The 20,991-nt window shown below is 36.0% G+C and overlaps 1 protein-coding gene across 30 annotated transcripts in view; it reads left to right on the plus strand.

Moving 5' to 3' along the window:
• Erc2 (ELKS/RAB6-interacting/CAST family member 2) overlaps nucleotides 1-20,991 on the plus strand; it is a 1,049,338-nt gene that overhangs the window by 386,412 nt on the left and 641,935 nt on the right. For all 30 annotated transcript variants that reach the window (XM_021244028.2, XM_021244029.2, XM_021244031.2 and 27 more), the window contains one exon: nucleotides 82-249. In XM_021244028.2, the coding sequence (XP_021099687.1) occupies nucleotides 82-249 (168 nt within the window). The remainder of the gene's footprint in view (nucleotides 1-81; nucleotides 250-20,991) is intronic.

Below are 20,991 nucleotides of genomic sequence, written 5' to 3' on the forward strand. Positions count from 1 at the left end.
AGAGAAATCAGGTCAGGAGTTGTCATATGTAAAGGGTAGTGATAATGGTTTCTTATTTTTTGCAATTTTATTGTTTTACAGATTGATCAACTGAAGCAGGAACTTTCAAAGAAGGAGTCAGAACTTCTTGCCTTACAAACAAAGCTTGAAACTCTTAGCAATCAAAATTCAGATTGCAAGCAACACATTGAAGTGCTTAAAGAGTCACTTACTGCCAAAGAACAGAGGGCTGCCATTCTTCAGACTGAGGTAAGGCATTGTCTCAAGACTCTGGACAGCAGAAACATCACATTGATAGAAATTCCCTACTTGAGCAGCTTTCTTCAGCAAACCTCTTATCAAAATCCCTGGGGCCAGATGTTTTTGCGGATTTTAGAAAGGTGGGATCTTTAGTTTATGTCACAGTTTGTATGACATTTCTGGCGAGGTCACAGCAATACCCCATAGGCAAAAACATGAATATGTCTGCAGAAAAACATTCCTGCACTAATGATTATTAAAAAAAAAAGACTATGATTTGTCTCCTGTCAGTTGATATCAGGATGTGCCACTGAAGGAGTTTGAGTTGTACTTGCACCCCCAACCCACCATTTTTTAGGGCTTTTTTGGATTTGGAAATCACAGTCAAGGATTCGATCTGGAATTATTTAATTTTATCAAAAATCATAAAATAATTAGAGTAGCAAGTACCTAACCTAACTTTGGTGTGTATCATCTGTATAGGTCTGTGTCCTGGAACCCATAGTTCCAAGAGTTTCTGGGAACTGGCCTCAATTTTAAAGATTCATTTACCCATTGAAGAAAGTTAATATTGTATGAATTTCTTTAAGGAAATATTATCTTGTTTCTTATTTATTCTTAGAAGAACTAAAATATGTTATTATCCTGTTATCTTGCTTCTCCTAACTGAATTACATCTTTGAGTCTGCTGAGAGATGGAAAACACAAGCAAGTTGTTATATATATATATATATAAAAAGAAACAGTTGTCAAAAGTAGTGGCACAGGGCGGGGGATTTAGCTCAGTGGTTCCACCACCTGCCTTGCAAGCGCAAGGACCCAAGTTCGATCCCCGGTACCCGCCCCCCAAAAAACTAGTGGCAAATATAGCAAAGAATGTACTGACTTTCCCTGAATTTTGTGTTGGGGCAGTGTGTTATGTGGTGTCCTTTCGGAGAAGGCAATTTAATTGACATGGATTTTCTCTGTTGAACTCTCTGAACCACATCTTTACATGTAAATACTTTAAAATCTGCAGAGAGGTTTGGACTTGCCTTAATTCTTGATAGAACTGTTTAATAGATCTGTGCTCTCATTCAAGGTGCTGGACAGTGTCCAGAGGGTAAAGGAAACAGGTTTCAGGTTGGAAAGTTCTTGGTCCTGATTCAGTCCCTCAACACTTGAACATTAGCTAATAGGTAGCTATTGTGCTGCTTCAAACCAAAATTATCATTTCGGCTTCAATGATGTAGCTATTTTATACTTAAGAAGTACTATTTTCAGTCGTGCATAGTTCTGTTGTGAATGTTCAGGCATGGATATTTTCTTTATCAAGGCAAAAATTTAATCTATGCCATTACTTGGGGGATGGCTTCTGTGTCTCCTTTGAGGAGGCAGAAGTTAATAATGTCTAGAATTGCGCTGTGCAGCACTGTAGCCACTAGCCATGTGTGGCTCTTTACATTTAAGTTACCTAAAATTGATTGACATTTAAAATGTAGTCACCTCAGTCACACTAACTGTGTTTCAAGAATTTTAACCATTAGTCACACGTGGCTAGTGGCCACTCATTTAGATAGCATAGCTGTAGAACATTTCTACTTCTAGCACTTGTCTAGGGTAGCCAGCAAACTGTGACTTGTTGGCTAAATCTGGCCCTCTGCCTGATTCTGAAAATAAATTATTATTAGAACACATCCTCTCTCATTCATCTCTGTTTTTTTCTGGCTCTTCTCTTGGTGTGGCAACAGAGTTGAGCAGTTGAGACCAAGATTGTATGGCACACAAAGCTGATAATTATTTATGGTCTGACCTTTTACAGAAAAAACTTGCCTGCCCGTAGCAGTATAATTTTGTAGGAAGAGGGTTGAATGGGCATTAGAATGCTCAACTAGTCCTCCATGGCTCTCTTACTCTAAATGGGGCCAGATAGTTTGCTGACCTCTGTTTGAGAGTATAATTGTTTTTAATAAAACAACTGATTGCACCCATATTTTGTCTTAAGTTATCAGTAACGCTAAGATTTCTAATAAAGTTATTGAAATTGTGCTGCTGTGTATTGGGTAGGAGGAAATTTAACCAGCAAGGCAGTCTGCTTGGCCAAACAGGCAATCTAGTTTCTTGATGGTTCCTCTCCAGAGGCAGGAATGAGCACAGTCAATTTAAGAAAGCTTTTCCTCTCACTCCCCTACAGTAATCAGTTCTGCAGTCCCTGGCCTTTTTCCCTTTTTTTATCCCCCCCCCCCCATATTTTACCTTTGCAATTAATGGAGTTTAATTTAGACCTAAACATATTTCATGAAAAAGACAGTGGTGACATTATGTGGATAGCTTCTGGCCCATGTTCAATAATTAAAATGACCCAATGAAGAGATGATGCTTTGAAGTAGAAAAAAATTATTCTCCATGTGCAGAGAAAATGAGATGATTTTCTAAGTCTTCTGCTTTGAAGTAGGGAGTGTGAGAAGAATGATTTTATCAGTAGGAAGCATCTGAGGAATTTACTTTTGCCTTTTTTTCCTTCTATTAAGATCTCTTTGTGTGCAGGAATAGAACAGAAAATTAACCTAATGTGTCAGTCTCTTAGAGAAAGCAACTTAGGTCAAAATTAACTCTAATGATTGGATAATAAGCAGGGGATTTTTGGCAGCAGATTAGAATGCAGTACTTTAAAGTGATTTCTTTAAATAAAAGACTTTAAATAGAAGACTCCTTACCTAACCTGTGGTGGATTAGCAGGTGAGTATTTAGTAGATGAGATATGCTGCTTCATTGTGTCCTAACAAGATACCTGAGTTTAAATTCATGTACAGGACACGGTGCTCACCATCAGAAGAGAATACATGTCCTCAAATTGCTCCTTGCAATTTGATTCCTGGCTCATTTCTGAAAGGTCTTGTCAAATCAGAAAAGGGCTCCCTGTGGAACAGGAAGAGTCTTGCTAGTTTTTCTGTGATATTTGTGCCACCAACTGATTTTGGCTACTTTTTTAGAATATGATATGAATGACAGATGTCATCTGTATAAGTAAGATTTTTGCTACTCGGGAATTTGTGCTTGGGAGGTGGTAGGATGAAGGGTGGAGTGAGAGGTGGAAGGCAAGTTGTCTGGGTTTGCAGATATGTGGCTTGGCTCCTGGGTTGGTTTGTTTAAACTTGTACAAATGCCCAGACACTCTTTGACATGTGTGCAGTAAATCAATGGAATAATAATTATACACACACAGATGTACCACATAGCTCTTAACATAACATTTTACTTTTTAAAATAGCTTCAGAGGACCTGAAGCTAAATTTCTTACTTTGGTACTTCCCTTGATGTTTTCTACACTTTAGCTTACCCCATCCACCAGCACATGAAGTCCACAGCAATAGAAATAATAATGACTTTTTTTTGGCGCCTTGATTTTTCCAGACTTCAGTGAACAAATACCAATATAACCAGAAACCAGAAGGATAAATGTATAGCATTTATTCTGCCAGCTGAAGTAAAATATTAAAGAACACAGCATTCAGAAGTGGGAGATGTGCAGATACATATCAGCTTCTCTATTCAGTATCTGTGTGATATTGACCAAGTGTGAGCTTGGGTGAGCTTCCATGCCTCAGTCTTTAAACTGGTAATCATTGTGCCAGCTTGACACTTCTGTGTGAAAAGTGTTTTGTATATAGGAAAGGGCTGCAAATAATGTTTCTATCATTGCTGTTATTTTTACTATTAATATTGCTGTTGTTTTTCAGGGATATTTGGACAAGCTGACTCTGAATACTCACTTCTGTGTTTTAGCTTTATGAGTCTCTTGAAATTTTGGTATGTGCATTTGTAGACCCTAGACTTTCATATTTAAATTAAGTCACTTGTTAATGTCTTAGAATGATGCAGAGATAAAAGTACGAGGGGCCAGGGATTTAGCTCAGTGGTTCTGCTGACTGCCTCGCAAGCGCAAGTTCCTGAGTTCAATCCCCAGTACCAAAAAAACCCCACCAAAAAGTACAATTAAAATGATCATCTATTTTGTTCTTTCCCAACTTAAGAGATTTGTTTCTGTTTTCTGGCAAGTAAGGTTTTTCCCAGTGCAGAATGATTTCCAGACTGCCTGGCATGACAGGTCTTGTGTACACTTCCTAGAAGACAGGTTATATGACCGTGGTACACATTGCTTGCTTTTATACTAATTCCTATTCCAGATAGGTCAGATAAGGGTTGTGCTTGTGTAAGAATGAGCACTTGAGCACTTGTTCATTTACAAAGAATGTAGGGGTTTCATATTCGTGCAGGGACAACATGTGAGGTTTAGGGTACTGTAGCTCCCTGGAGTAATCTGTAACTTAAAAAAAAGTAACCCATACAGATGAGAATCTTATGTAACCTATAGGTCTTCTCCCCAGAAAAATTCACATTGACACATACACACACAAACATGCAATAATGTATATGTATTTTCAGGTGGTTTACAGATGCCTTGAAGTATTTCCAACAGCTTCATATTAATGATCTTTGCCTTATGGGCTTCATACATTTTTTCACTTCATACAAATTTTTGAGTGGCATTTATGGTTCCTTCCCTCATTGAACAAATACTCTTTGGTCCTATGATTAAGTGATAGAGAACTGATATATGATACCATAAACTTCCAGTGATTTCATTATCACTGGTTACTAATAACTCCATACAGACTTTTAATTGGACTTAATCTTCCTTTTGTTTTTTAAAAGCAGAGAAGTTAGAGAAGACACAAAGAAATGAATGTTTAGCTCTTTTGAAGACTAAATATTGTAAACTATTCAAAATGTCTGTTTATCTCTTATAATTGAAGGCTAATATTGTTGAGATGATCACTCTGACAATGTTAAGACTGTTTAAAGCAGATCCTCTTTGAGGCCACACTCAAGGCATTTGGTTTTTCTCTTTGAGAAAGGAAATTGTATTTATGGAGTTACATTCTATTTATTTCATTATATCAGGAGTTACTGGATCTGCTTGGAAATGGTTCAGTCGGCTCTTTCTTCCACAGACTTTATCTCAAACGTGTATAGATCAGATGTCACTTTTTGATATTTGACCAAGCATCTATGATGTACAAGGTGCTGGACAAAGGGGAGGCCCATAATTTCAGAAGGTGATGATCTTGGCTTTTGCCAGTGTCTGTTGAGTACCTTATGCCTGCCATACTGAGTTAAAGAATCTGTTCCTGAGGGATTTTTTCCTGTGATACTTAATTTCATAGCTGATTTTCCATCTAAGACATTTTGATATTGTTGCTCCTGTTAAGAGAGGGGATGTGTACCTTGCTCAGGGTCAGTTAACAGTGAATGAAAGTCCCTGGGTTCCCATGTTCTGAACTCTTTTAACCAGAATCTGATACTTTCTATGTGACCCTCACCAGACTGAAGGATTCCTTGTGTCAGGGAGGTGAGATATTTTTTTTGATTTAATCTTAACAGCAAAGTTTGTGGTAAGTTTGATAATTCTGTCTTCACAGATGAATTTAGTTCCAAGAATGCCTACTAGCCACAATCCTGTACTGGCTAAGAAGGGAAATAAGAATGAATAAGTCTGGGGCTTACGTCCTCATAATGACATTATGGTTGATATCGCCATAACACTGAAAGATATTGCTGAACATTAGGGAGGTTACTATTTTTCAGAAAGGCTATAATCCTAGTATATTTAGAATTTATTGTATAATATTGTTTTTATTTCTTTAGAGATGTTTATGATTATATATGTATGCACTCATACGTATATACATATATTCATACATGCATACACACTATCTACAGAAGAGTAAAAGAATGAATGTCAGTGTGTTACTATGTTCTTTCTGTAGTGGTAGAGACCCGGGTGCTCTTGTTTTTCCATGATATACATGCTATACATCTGTAATATAAAAAGTTAAATGTATTTTTAACAGAAGTGGCATGATCATTTTTTTTCAGAGAGCTTGTGTAAGGTGGTGCTGGTGGGAGGAGGAGGTGTTTCTGAGTGTGTCAGCATTTTTCAGTCTCTGAGTCACAGATGACAGTGTGATAACATATAACCAGGGAGCAAACTTGGGCTGTCAATTTGCAAGATGAATCATAAAAACCAAGTTTTTGACTGTGAAAATGTTGTTAAGTGGATAAAAAACAAGTTTTCTGTGTTTTTGTTCCTATTTATGTTGAGATGGGCTCTTTGCCCTGCTGTATGGTGAAGCTACAAGTCATGGTTGCAGAGGTCACTGTGACAGGGAGTAGGATGCCTTAAGATCTCCAGGGACTGCAGGACTAGAAGCATTCCCCGAGGGATTAGATGAATGCATTATCTATGGGGCCTTCAGAAAATTCTAAATACTTGAGGAACCACTCACTGTCTGAAGACCCATAGGTTTGGAGCATAGAAGTGTTTTTTAAAAATGCATGGAAATCATATTTGCCACATTGTATAAGGTAGGATTTCCAACAGTGATCCTTTTTCTGTTTAACTATAATTTGTTTTCCTTTTAACTTCTTTCTGTGGTTGATTGGCAAGCTGTCTTATTAATCACTTCAAAGGATAATATTTAAATGTCTTTTTAAAGATAGACTTTTGTTTACTGCCCTACATAATCATTGCCTTTAAAATTGCAGAGCTTTTTGAAACAAATTAGTAGAATATGACAAGACTAACTTTTAAATTTGTTACATCACCCCAGGGCCAGGCAGGGTGCATTGTCTCACTTTAAAGACTTGCAAGGAATGTCTTTAAAATTAATAAATTAAGGAACTTGGTGGGGAAAAAAAGCAAGCTCTTGTATAGTTTGTATTTTCCCACTTAATCCCCTTGTTGGCTTCACATTTTAAAATTTTTTATTTGACAGGGAAAGGTATCATTTTAACTTTTTATTGATAACACTCTAAACTGTAAGAAAAAGACATAAACTTCCAAAGCAGTAACTATCACGGTGGCCAAAATTGGGAGGTCTGCAGAATGGTTTATTATCGATAGGAAAAAAAAGTTGAGACCCACAGTCATTACAGGTGTTTTATTTTTGCCCTTTCCATTTTGAGAGTATGGAGATGGCAGTGCCAAACTACACACTTTCCCCTCCTCAAATGTCTGTGGATTCTAATTTGATTATCTTTATTAATGACGTGAAAATGTTGGGATCACAGAAAAATGAGCCAAGGTCAGATTTTTTTGAGCCTCAGCATACTGAAAAAATGCCAGTATATCTAGCAAGTGAAGGACTTGTCTAAAGGGGCCATATTTGACTTCCTTTTAGCTATTTTGTGGATTTTAGCTGTCTTGGTAAACATACCAAAATGGCCTTGTACACACTTGCTTTAAGGAATTAAGTGATGTGATGCTGCATCCCGTTTTTAGTAAAGGCTTTTTATGGTCATTCCATGGCAATTACTGGACTCTTCAAGGATGGTGCAGGTAGTTGTCCACATCATTTTGTTCCTTAGGCCAAGAGTCTAATATATTTACTATTATTATTGTTATTCAGGCTTTCACAGAATGCCTTATTTAACACTTTGTTAGGATAGAATTGCTTTTGACTTTATAAACACAGGTGTTCAATTTGAATCTTAATGAACTGTGAAATAGGTAGATGTTTAAAAGGAAATTCTGTAAATTGTGAACATGGCTCTGTCACCGCACTAAATGGATTAGGAAAATTCATTGTCTGCCTTGTAACTGAACACCGATGTGATGCATGTATGTGAATCAGTCCTGAAAAGCCAATAAAACAGAGGAAGAAAGTAGAGCCTGGGAGAAGTTGATTATGTGGGTTCTCCCACCACAAATGAATCTGGTGCAGGAGGGCTTGGAAATCAGGATGGCTATTCAGAGGAAGGCAAAGAAGGAATGCATATGAGCAGACAACACAGAATTTATAGGGTAAAACCACAAACACCTTATTTTGCATTGTACTAAAATAATGCTATTTTACAGTACTCCTTTTGTATATAGTTCTGCTTTCAATTTTTATACTGTTACGGCAACTCAAATCTCATTATAAATATTCTAACAAAAATACTTTTTTAATCAAAAACTTTCCAAGCCTTAGCCATTGTTAACACATTTTGAGCAACCAGTATTTCTACTGGAACAAAAAAATTAGGCCTTTCTTCTTGAACTCCTTGGGTTGTTATTTGAGCCATATGGCCAAATATGCAATTAAGATAACTGCATCATTTTAATTTGTATATTAAATCCCTTCATAATCTGTATCTATTGTTTTAGGGTATAAAAATATGGAATCTGAGCTCTTTATTTTCTTTGAAAGAAAAGAGATGGATTTGTTAGGTTATAATTCTGTTTGAAAAAGGCCTTGTCTATAATGTACTGTGACTGGAAGTGACAGCATCCAATTAACCAATCGTCTATGAGAAAATGCATGTTCACTGGTAAGTGTTACTGGTAAGTGATTTTTAGGAAAAGAAGTATGTATTTCTGACATGTCTGTGAGAAGTTGACTTGCCACTTTAGAAAAGGAGATGACAGAATTTAGGAGGAGGGAAATCCAACGAAACTCACTGACCTCCAAGCTCACATTCTTTCCATTTTTTTAACAAATGAATTTTATAGAAAAAGGAATTTATTAAGTACTTTACCCACTTTTTTTTCTTTTGTGGGTACCAGTTGGAAATAACCAGTTTACATTGTGATTATGTTTTTCTGACACTTGCATCCCTCTTCAAAAAGGCTAACATTTGCTGCAGTTGCATTCTTTATGTATATTTACATAGCAAACCAAAATGTAAAGAGAGAAGTTAGATGGCAGACTTCAACAAGAATATTTTTTCCCTTTCTTTTGTAAACTTTTTTCTTCTTTAGATTAAATACATATTATTTATTCTATACAAATATATATTTTTATTTTCCTTTTTTATTAAAAATGAAGGAGTACAACTTGAGTTACTGAATTACTTAGATGAGGATCTTTTTAACCGTAGGAGGTGGTTTTATTGCAAGAATTTTGACTTGAAGTCTATGAAATTTATTTTATTGCATTTATTTTAAATTTTCAAATGTAGGTGATTCCTTCAATCCTTATAACTATAACTGAATAGTGTTTGGCTCTAAGTAGTGCTTGGTAATTGCTAATTTGAAACCGAGGAAATGGTAACTTATGCCAAATGTAGGAAGGAAAAGAGAGAATCCAACCGCTCATTTGTGGAGTGTGACTTCTTAGCCCAGTGCCAGCAATGCCAGCAATGCCAGCTGTCAGAAGGGTTAGATCGCCATATAGCAGTGACCACCTTTGATAGCTTTTCTGAGAGAAATGCAGGAAGTGGGGGAAGGTGTGACCAAGAGGGGACACAGAATCTGCTTGGAACTGCCTCATAGCTGTTTCTGGGGGCGTGGCTTGAGAATTTGTCTGTTCTTCATTCTCACTCTTATCCAAAGTCAAAAAGTACATTTGGTCCGTTAATTACGTCCATTAACATTTTAATTTGGAAAAACTTAAACTATGTTTGCACTTTGCTCTGTGTGAGTGTGTGTGTGTGTGTGTGTGTGTGTGTATGAGACATTCACTTAGATATAGAACTTAAGTATATATAATGTCATTTTGGTAACTTTCATGTTGGATCTCCAATAAATTATGTATAAATATGCAAACCTATTGTGTATTATATGTGGTACTAGGTGCTGAAAATACAGAAGTAGCCACGAAATAAGTGACATCAATATTACCATTCATAATATAAGTTTTGAAGAAAAAAAATGTTGGAATTATCTATAGTTCTTTTTGACCTTGAGTATCTACCAGGATTGATTTGAGTGTACTGTTGCTTGCCTGATAGAGCAATCCCCACAAATCCCCTGTATCTAACAGGGCCTCTGGGAAAGTCCATGAAAGTAACTGAAGAAAAAGAGACACTGTCTTGATATTTACAGACTTTGTCACTTACAAATCTTTGAATTTTCACTGATGTTAAATATCTTTTTTTTTTTCTTTTTTTGGTGCTGGGGACCGAACTCGGAAGCTTGCGCCTGGGAGGAAGGCAGCAGCACCACTGAGCTAAATCCCCGGCTGAATTTTCACGTAACATTCTTGGTTAAGTCTCTATTGAAGATTGTGTAGGACACAAAAATATATAATCTCATTCCTAAGGGACATTGTAGTCTAGCTAGGGATTTCATTACTCTACTACAAAATTTAAACTTTTATTGGCCCATGTAAATAAAGAACTTCATGCAGTGTAAGACTCATGAAGAAAAGGACCTTTTGGCCTTTTCACTGAGGTATATGAGCTCTTAGAGCAATATCTGACATAATATGGAAGCTTCAGAAATGCTTGTTAGATCTATTTATGAACTATTGCTCTCTGTCTCACTGGAGATATCCAATCTTAGGCAATACTATACATTAATATTACTACTGGGAAACTGTGGATTAATTCCTCTATAAATTAGGTGTGATGAAAACTTTCCTAACTACATATCAAAATCTGGTAGCAATAATGTATAAATCAATAAATTTGATGAGAGAAAGAATATTTACATAGAAAAATTTATTATAGAGGAAAAGAAAAATAGAAACTTAGAAAGCAGACTTTCAAGGTTGTCTTTAGATAAAGAATTCATATCTCTAATAAATAAAAAATTCAAAAATAGAGATTCACAAGGCCAGCTACCCTGTAGTTTTCTATATAGACACTACAAAGAAAAATAAATATTAATGGTGCCTGATTTATAATGTTCAACCTTGTAAGAGAAATGCACATTAAAACTATACATGATAAGAGAAACATATTAGAACTACATGAAAGATTATGTTTCACTTACCAAATTGACAAAAGTCCAAAAATTTGAAACTTCATTTATTGGCAAAACTGTGGGGGGAAATTAAGCCTCAAGTAACATTAGTAATAATGCAAAATGCTGTATTCCTTCTCAGAAAAGAAGTTGGCAACAGCTAGCAAATTCCATATGTGTTTACCTTTGATTGCAATCTCAATTCTAGTAGTAACACTGAATGGTACACTGAGAAAAATACAATACATCCAAGAGTTTGTGGACATAATTCACAATAACAAATTCTGGAAGCAACCAAGACATCTACCAGGATGTGGCTCATTGAATGAATCATTTTGATCCATAGAATGGGATAATATGTAGCTGTGAAAAGGATTAACTATATCCCAGTATACTGACATGGAGGGATCTCTATGATATTTTGTCAAAGGAAAAAGACAGGTGATGAAGAGAAGTGAAAAATTTGGTTCTATTTATCTAAGGGATTGAGAGACTACAGATACACAGTCTGCCAAAAAATCCATACACACTTCAGGAAAAGAAAAACTTGTATAAATATTTTAATACCAAATTTATTGAGAAATCATGAAATTAATACAAGTTACTTTGGTCTCTACAATTACAAGAGGTGCTCAAAGTGGTGGCCAGTAGCTTCCAGACATTTATTAGTATGGTGAACTGCTGCTTGGGTAATTTGGTCATTGAGATTGTTGTACATGCATTTTCAATTTCTTTTCTAAAGGCTGGCATTTTAGTGGATTTTATGCAATATACGACATCCTCTAGGATCCTCATAGGAGGATGACATCATCTGCTGAAGAGACACCATAATATTTTTCTTTTCTTAAAGTGTGTATTTACATATATTTTTGGTGGACTCTGTGTATGTATGAATGTATACATTTGCTTAGATGAGATATCTTTTTTTAAGGATGGAAAAGAAATTAACAAATATGGAAGGCCATCGGGTGGAATCGACAAGGAAAGAATCTAGGCATATTAACTTTAATTGTTAATTAGATTTGATTTGATTTAGGAATCATGAAAATATTTTACATAATTACAAAGAAAAATTAGGTCCTAAAGGCAATTCCTAAAAAATTTAAAGGAAAATAAAACAAACCTCTCTCTGTTGTCTGAATGGTAGTATAACCACACAGAGAAGATCCAAGTGACTTTAAAAGTTGAAAACTCTGAGTGTACATCTCTAGAGGGATATAATCCAGGACAAAAAGAAATGTAAAAAATCTTAAACATTTTCGGTAATTGTATTTTTGACAGTGTTTATATTTTTGTAGTGTTTATATTGATATCCTAAGCAGATGTATGTTAAGGGTGGGATAAAACAAATATTTCCATTAGTGTCATTAACTATTTAAATTTTTAGTGTAGGACAAAGGAGATACATATTCAAGACTGATGAAGTTAAGCAAAAGCACTATATATTTGAGTGGGAGTATAAATATGAACTCATGATTTAGTCATTAAATGTAGGTATGTTTCAATATAAAATATAGGATAATGTATGCTATACAATACATTTACTGATATATATCCTTGCCATGCCCCTGAAAAATTCTAGAAACAAGGACCAATCTAGTAGCAGTGAGCATTCCTACTGTCAGATTGTACTGTTTTCCCACAAAACACCTTTGTAGAAGTGGCTAAATCTATGCCTGGGGCAGGAAATAATGTTTAGAAATCAGGCAAGCTAGCAAAGACTGATAGGTCATGTCAAAAGGACTCAGGGGAACATAAGATGTGCCTGCTGGACAAAGAATTGGGGCATCAATAACGTAAAATATATTTAAAGTCATGACTTCAGAATGATATTTATTTTTTAAAAAACTTCATAGATCTTATTAAATCTATTCATTAATTTTGAAACAGGTGAATAAAAGGAAAGAATTGCATATCTGTTACAACTTTTGTATATAAATGGTGCCTCACAGTAATCAATTGGTTGACAAAGCAAAGACTCTCATCGTAGAAATATTCCGGCTAACAGATGAAGAGGCATAACTGCTAATGATTTAATGAATCTGAGGATTGCATTTCAAAGGTTGTCATATAAATATTAACTTGCTTCCTAAAAGAAGGCAGTGCCAATGAAGCTGTCTTGCCAGCAAAACAAACTTGAATTTTATTAGAAATAGAGGAACTTCGCAAACAACCACACAGGGATACAGTAAAGAAGCCCCCTCATGGGAAATTCCCCATCATGGCAAATAGGTTATTATTTAAAAACAATAACAAAAATTTTCAAAGAAAGAGAGATAGAAAAGAAATATATAAATTAAGGCAACGAGACACATTACCCTGTCACAATGTACAGATCTTATTATGACCTCAATTCAAATAAATAAAACGGTAAAATTATGAGCCAGTTGGGGAAGTTTAAAAGTTGAACTGATGATATTAAAAATCATTGGTTAAATTTTTCTCAAGTGTGATGATAGAATTTTTAAAGATAAGGAATCCTTATCTTCTAAACATACATACTGAAATATTTATAGTTGAAATGATGTAATATCTGAGATTTGACTTAAAATAATTAAGAAGGCACTATCTGGATGCGGTGGTGCATGCCTGCTATCCAAGCACTTGGGAGACTGAGGCTGGAGGGTTGCCATAAGTTCAAGACCAGCCTGGGCTACATAGTGAGTTCATGTTCACCCGGAACTGTATAGCAAGAACTTATCTGAAAAAACAAAAACAAAACAAAAAACCAAAAAATTTAGGAAGGTGGAGGAGGAAAATTTAGTCACCAATGAAACAAGAGTAGCTGTTGGTCGAAGCTTGTTGAAGTTGAGGAATGGGGAATGGAGTTCATTATATTATTTTGTGTACTTTTGTAAATGTTTGATATTTATATGATAAAAAATCAAAGTCCCATAAAAATAATTGAGTCATTTGTCTAAATAGCTCATTGAATTTTATTCCCAGTGAGCATGGATAAGGCACAAGGAGTCTCTCACCTACTTTGGGACTTTATATTTTCATTTATACAGATGTTGTTGCTCCTAGATTATTCTAAAGATGACAGTGACTATTAAGATGATTTTAGACCTTTTCATTAAATCAAATAAAGTACACTTTGACAAGGAAAAGGTCTTATTTTAACTTTTCGTACTCTATGTTTGTTTTATTAGAGGATAATTTGGATATAAAAGACCTAGAAGAAAGCATTGAGAAATCTGATAGGGAAGCTTTTTACGTTGAAGCTTTTGGAAATCTTTTTTCAATCTAGCCAGTCGCTGTAAGACTTTGCAGCTGGCTGCTATCAGGGACCTGCTGATGACTCACTCCATTTAGTCAGGGTCAGTTCTTGATAACTTCTCTGAAAATGGCTTGGGCTGCCAGGCACTGATGATGGCCACGTGATTTTTGCTTTACATCATTTCTTTTACCCACATTATGAGTAGCAGTCATCAGGGGATCTAATTTCTAACTTGCTCTCAGTTCAGAAATCTAGATAACTTATGTTGCCTGCTTAGATTCTTCCATTAGAATCTTAGAATCTAGGTATTTTCTGATTAGTAAAGCATAAGTTTGACTCAAGGGATCGTAAATATTTATCTTACATATTTTAGAAAGAGAAAAAGTACATAAAAATGAAACTTAGGTAGTCAGTCCTTGTTAATTTTATTTTCCATTACTATTTTTTCTGCACTGAAGCATATTTGGTATGGACTTGTAAGAATGTGCTAATATGTGTTTTGCATATTGAATTTATCTAAATCCCAGTATAAAATAAGTAAGCTAGTTTACTCTTTCTCTAGAAAGTGGACTTCAAAGTAATACCATATGTTGGATAAAATATAGTGGAGCTAAGATCCTGATCCTGATATCTTGATGTATCATAGAATAGATTTACAAACATAAAAAGAAAAAGATAATCATTAATTTATATGAGATTTGGGAAAGAATTAAGGCATAAGCAATTTGAAAATATTTATTTTGTTAAGTTATAAAACTTGTGTAGATAAGTACCTGGCAAGCTAATTTCCTACACTTTCCTTTCTTTTTGGACATATTTCTTGTCTTTATTTCTTCACATATTTTTAGGTCCTGGCATACACCTCCTGGTGCTTATAATCCTGGGATGATGTGAACTCTTCTGTGTTCTCTCTTAGCACAATATTTAACACTTGAGTTCCTAGAATTGTTCTTTAACTTGACTCTTAAGTTTCTTGAGAATAGTGCCATCTTGTTTTATATTTCTTCCTCCTTCTGCAGTGTATATTTTTGCTCAGTTTCTTCTTGGCTTAGTTACTTTGTTGTCACTGGGAGACAGTACCTGATACTCACAACTTAAAGAAGGTTTATTTTGACTCACAGTTTTAGAGGTCTCAGTCCATGCATAGTTGGCAGGCCACAAGGGAGAAACAGCACGTTGAAAGAGCCTGACAGAGGAAAGCTGCTCACATCATGGTGGCCAGGGATCAGGGACTGAAAGGAGGAGCCAGGAAGGTAGATAGACCTTTCCACATCACACTCCCAGTGGCTTACCTCTTCAGCTAGGCCCCACCTCCTAACAGTGTATTCAGCTCTAAAGTGTTCGGTGGATTGATTCTAATGAGTGTAGCACCCTGTGTTCTAATAATCTTCCAAGAGCCCAGACTGTGAACACATGAGACTTTGGGGGAATTCCTAGATCTAAACAATAATACTTCTCTAGCTATTGTAGATCTGGGTTTTGGAATGTTTCAAAGCCCAGGAAAATATTACATTGACTGGTCATTATGGAAAACTTTGCCTTTATTTTCATCCTTATAATACATTGCTATAATGCTAGTCCTTTAGAGATAAATTATTGTGTAAACCTTTTATGCTGGAATTGTACTACCTGGAAACTGAAATTTGTAATTCAAATTAAGAACATTTCTTATGCTCATAGTTTTTATTTTTATTGGCAAACTAATGCTTTATACCCATGACTAACATAATTAAAGTGCTTGTAATTGGAAAAATCAGTAGAATGAAATCACTAATGGCATTAGTGCTTATTTTACCAATAGCTAGTCTCATATTTCATCAAGACTAACATAATAGTAGCATATCACATTTATTAAAAACTGACAGATGCCAAGGCAATTCGTATTGTCATATAGTCCTTAAACCAGTCCTCTGATGTTGATAGTACTTGGTTCTGGTGGGCTTTCTTATAATAACTTTTATATATGCTGAGTTGCTGTAGTTAAAATCAGTTTTAACAGTCATCTATAGTACATACTGACTGAGAAATCCCAAGGTAAATGAGGCAGCATATGCCCGTTCCTCTCACCATTTGTAGATCCACAACCAAAAATAACACTCTGGAACAAGTTCCATAATACAGGCAGAAACAAAGAATCATACAAACCCTTGGACTTAATGTGCTTGTGGGAGATAAAAACCAAGATAGGCATTACAGAGAAGGCAACATTTATTTTAACCCTGAAGAACAACAATTGTTTATAAGACCAAAAAAGGTAGAGAAAAGAATATTTACACTAAAAAAAGGAATAGCAGAGGGTGTAAAGTTGTGGCCAGTCCAAGAAACTGAGTTAATAATTCATTGTGACTGGAGGGCTCTGAAGTGTAAGAGTGAGTGAGTGTGTGTGATATGTGTGTGTGATATGTGTGTGTGTCTGTGTATAAGAGAGATGAGGGAGATGCAGATACAGGGCTGTATAGCATAGTGATTGAGTTCATATATTTTAGGATCAGAAGTATCCCTGGTTTAGAATTCCAAGTCTTTGTCTTCCTAGCCCTGTGTCAGCAAAAAATGTGTTCATTCAATAAATATTAATTGATGTGTTTCATGAACTTGGAATTAGCTAAGTACTGGAAATAGACAAATGAACAAAACAGGCAAAAATCCCTGTTTTCATGGAGCTTACGTTCTAGTGTATTGCAGATGTGTTGGGATGAGTAGTAAAGGAGAAAAACAAATAAATATGAGAGGTCCATTTAATGGCAAGTATGATAAATCTGATAATGATTCTCTGTAAAGAAAACCAGTGAGGTTCCAGTAGTATGAGTGAGAAGAATGGAAGAAGGGGAGGTTGGAGAGGCTGGACAGGCCTGGTCACTGAAGGCCTCGTTGACCATTAAAATAAATGAGATTGTGTGCACAGTACATTGTGAAGCAATTGAAGGAATTTAAGCAGGGTAGTGAATGGTCTGCTTTACATTCCTCAGAGCCCATTCTGACTGCTGTGTGGGGAATGGACCATATGAGCTAGGTGGATGCTGAGAGGCCATTGTAGAGTCCTAGGAAGGAGTGGTAGTGGCCTGGACCCAGTGGTGGTGAGAAGAGGATGGTATTACTATCTATTTTGGAGGGGTGGTGTCACAGCAGTTCATTCGGATTGGTATAACAAAATCCCAGAAATTGGATGACTTATAAACAACAGAAGTTTATTTCTCACAGTTTGGGAGGCTGGGCAGTCCAAGATCAAAGTGCCAGTAGATTCCATATCTGGTGAAAGCCAACTTTCTGGTTTGTACAAAGGAACTCTCCCTGTATTCTTACATTGTGGAAAGGGCTGTTTAGATCATTAGATTCTCTTTTATAACAGCACTAATCCCAGTCATGAAGAAGGTACTAATCACCTCCCAAAGGCCCCGATACTTTACACTGTCACTTTGGAGAGTAATATTTCAACATTTGAATTTGGTAGAACAAACATCCAGAACACAGCAGGTAATTGTTAGGATGTGTATAGGAACTAGAGATAGGGACATTGAGAAGAGAGAGATGATTCAAGAACAAATTGTTATATTTTAGATTAGGATTACTGGATGGACAAGTCACTTGTCTCCTTCAATTCCAGAGAGCTTTTCCAAGGATTAAGTAAGAGATTTGTATTGAATGGAAGATGAATTTATCAAATATGCTTTGTGTTTTCTTGAGGTGTTTGAACATTATATATGAAGACACAAAGCCCAAGGGTAGGAGAGAAGTTGAGAGAAGGGTAAAAAGAAGGCACTTAGCAGAAGCCATGAGGCAGCAAAATTCAACAGTGAGCAGAAGCTGTGAAGTGGAGAGAAAAGAGGGTGTTTGATAACAGCCACAGAAATGATGGCAAAAGACAGATTGAATTATAAGACTGATGGTCCTTCTGGTATCCGTGGGCAGCCTTATCCCTGGCAAATCAGAATGAGAGTTTCTATTTTCCCCCAACCCTAGCTGTACTACTGATCATAGTTTTCTACCCTCAACCCCAGCCCTCTTTACCTGGTAAAACCTAAATTTGTCTCTACTCATTACATCCTGAATGAGCCAGAATAACACAACCAGACTTCTTTCTTTATATTGGTGAATACATCTTTCAAGTTACTCATAGGCTTTATTTAGTTTTAAATTATAAAATAATGCAAAAATATATTTGCATTGTCAAAAAAATTTAAGTAGGATAAAAAAATTTACATGTAAAATAAATTTTCCTTGACTCTTTCTAAACAGTTTGAAGTTATAGCCCTTCTCCTGGGGTCACCACACTTATCATCTGGGAATATATCCTTGAAGTTTAATTACAAACTATACATTTGTGTTGGGGTTTTCATTTATACTGTGGAGAGTCTCCCAACATAAGGAGATTGTAATAAGGAGATGTGGAATATGGTAATTTGCCTTTCTCCTCCACTGGTCTTAGAGGTCTTTCTGGGTCAGTACACATAGACCTGCCTCACTTTCAACAGTTGTTCATTACTACACATGCTGTGCCTTAGTGAGTCAGTCCCCTGTAGAACAGCTTGTTTGTAGTGTTTCTGCCATTACAGACTTGTTTTTAAGAACTGAACTGTGTTACTGTATGCTCTTTCACCCATTTTGCCAAAGCCAGTATAGTCCTGGGGCCCCTTTGTTGTTCAGTGACTGTGGAATGGTGTGTCTTGGCACCTGGATGGGCCTGAGACGCAGGTGGAGTATGTGGAGCTGGTGAGGATTGCATTCAGTCATGTGTGGCACCAGTTTTTCATGTTTTCTGTTACTGCAGATTGTACGTAGAACTCCTGACAAGGGTGAGGCTTACAGTTTTCTTAAAAAAAACAACTCGAGTAAAAGCCCCTGTTTATATTAATACCTAGTTTAAAATATATCTCTATATTAGCTTTCCTAAAATAATCTTTTAAAGAGACATGTTTAATGAGAAATTGTGAATTAAATTTAAGATTTTAATTAAACATGCAAAGGATAAACAGTATCTTCAAAGTTTAGCCTTAAGATGTAATAACTTGCTTGAGAAGGAAAAATATTTAACTGCATTAATAGCCTTGACTTTTGGATCTTTGAGAGTTGGAGCACTTGTATATTTGAAAATTAATATAAAACATTTAAGCAACTTAATTCATAATAGTACTCATGGTTTGTATGTTTTATAGATTAAAGTAAGCCATGTATATTTTTGAAGTAATATACCATGATTTTAGAGAAAGATAGTATTCTTGCTGAAATCAGGGAGTGTTCTGATTGTTTTAAAAATCATATTATAACTATCTATTTTTCCAACACTGAAAAAAAAGACAATAAGACTTAATGTAAGTAGTTAACCTTCATATGCCTGTGTTAGGGAGATGAGAGGGTTGGGAAAGAGCAACTTGTGTGTGCTACACATTTCACAAACCTTGTCTTAGTAAGATTTGATAGCAGTCCTACAGAATATATGGTACCATCCCTGTTCTACAGATGAGAAATCCTAAGGCTCAGAGAAGCAAATATTCCAAAGCCATAGAGCTAAAGTGTTAGTATAGGATTTCAAATGATGGTTAGTCTGACAAAACTGCTATTTCAGCTACATCATTGTGGGTTGTTTTATTTGGTTTCCATTTTGGATTTACCAGCACATTTACTATCAGGGCTAAAACAACCTTCCTTCCTTATCATACATAAAACCTCTTGATTATTAAATTCACTGCTTCACTGACCACTCCACCCTGTCTGAAACGGACCCTGAAGTTCACTTCTCAGAAGGCCTGGCAAACATAATCCTTTTCTCTTTTTAGAAAGTAGTTTCTGATCCCTGATTGATTTATTTATTTTGGTGATTTTGTTACTGTCTTCATACTAAGTGACGTCCCTAGGGATGTTTTGTTTTGCTTTGTTTTTCTTTGTTTTGTTTTGTTTTATTTTGTTTGATCAAGAGTCTTGGTAGGTTGAGAGGCTGCCTGGTGGGACCCGAACTTAGAATCCTCTTGCCTCACACCCTAAAGTACTGGGGTTACAGGTGTGCACCATACACTGCAATCGGTGCTTTTAATTGCAGCTCTCACTTGGGGAAGGTCTGGATGAAATAATTGCTAAGATTTTTTGCACAGGGGTAATTCTTCTTAGGTATTCAGAACTCCCTGCCTCCCCAGATGCTGGATCAGGACATTCCAACAGGGATCACTCTGGGGATGTTCTCTTCATCAGCACCATGTGCACCAGAAACTGTTCTCTAGGTCTATTTCTTTTCTTCCTGGCCCTGTTTACTTGGGCATTACATAATTACAACTGAATTAAAATGCCCTTACTTCCTCAATATTTTTATTTTGGCTTCTGATTTCAATAATACAATATTTTTCTTTTCTTTTCTTTTTGGTACTGGAGATCGAACTTGGGACCTTGCGCTTGCAAAGCAGGCTGCAGAACCATTGAGCTAAATCCCTGGCCCAATACAATATTTTTCTTCTCGCTTTCTGTTTCTTCCTTCTTCCTTTGAATGTGTTTTCCAAAGGAAATGAAAAGTCACTCTCTTTTCATTCTTGTCAATTTGTAGCTTTGTCCCCATGTCATCTCTACTGAGTCTCTACTTCACCTAGGGCTTCCTCTATCAGTATGATGGGGTCTTGGCAGGTTTCATAAATCAGAGAACTTAGCTGTACAAGGACTGTCTTAACTTGAGAGCAGAGGCTCAATCTAAAGCTGGTTCTCGCCCTCAACGGCTAGGTACTCAATGTTGCCAGGTCTTCTTTAAAAGCAGCAAGAAATACAGACTTTTGGGGAGAAATCTCTCTTGTTTGTAATGCTGAGAAGGAATTAAAAATTATTTTTGCAATAGTGTGCATGTCAA

This window comes from Heterocephalus glaber, unplaced genomic scaffold (assembly GCF_053883595.1).
Source record: "Heterocephalus glaber isolate CG9 unplaced genomic scaffold, H.glaber_assembly_v1.0 deba00001472, whole genome shotgun sequence".
NCBI lineage: Eukaryota > Metazoa > Chordata > Mammalia > Rodentia > Bathyergidae > Heterocephalus > Heterocephalus glaber.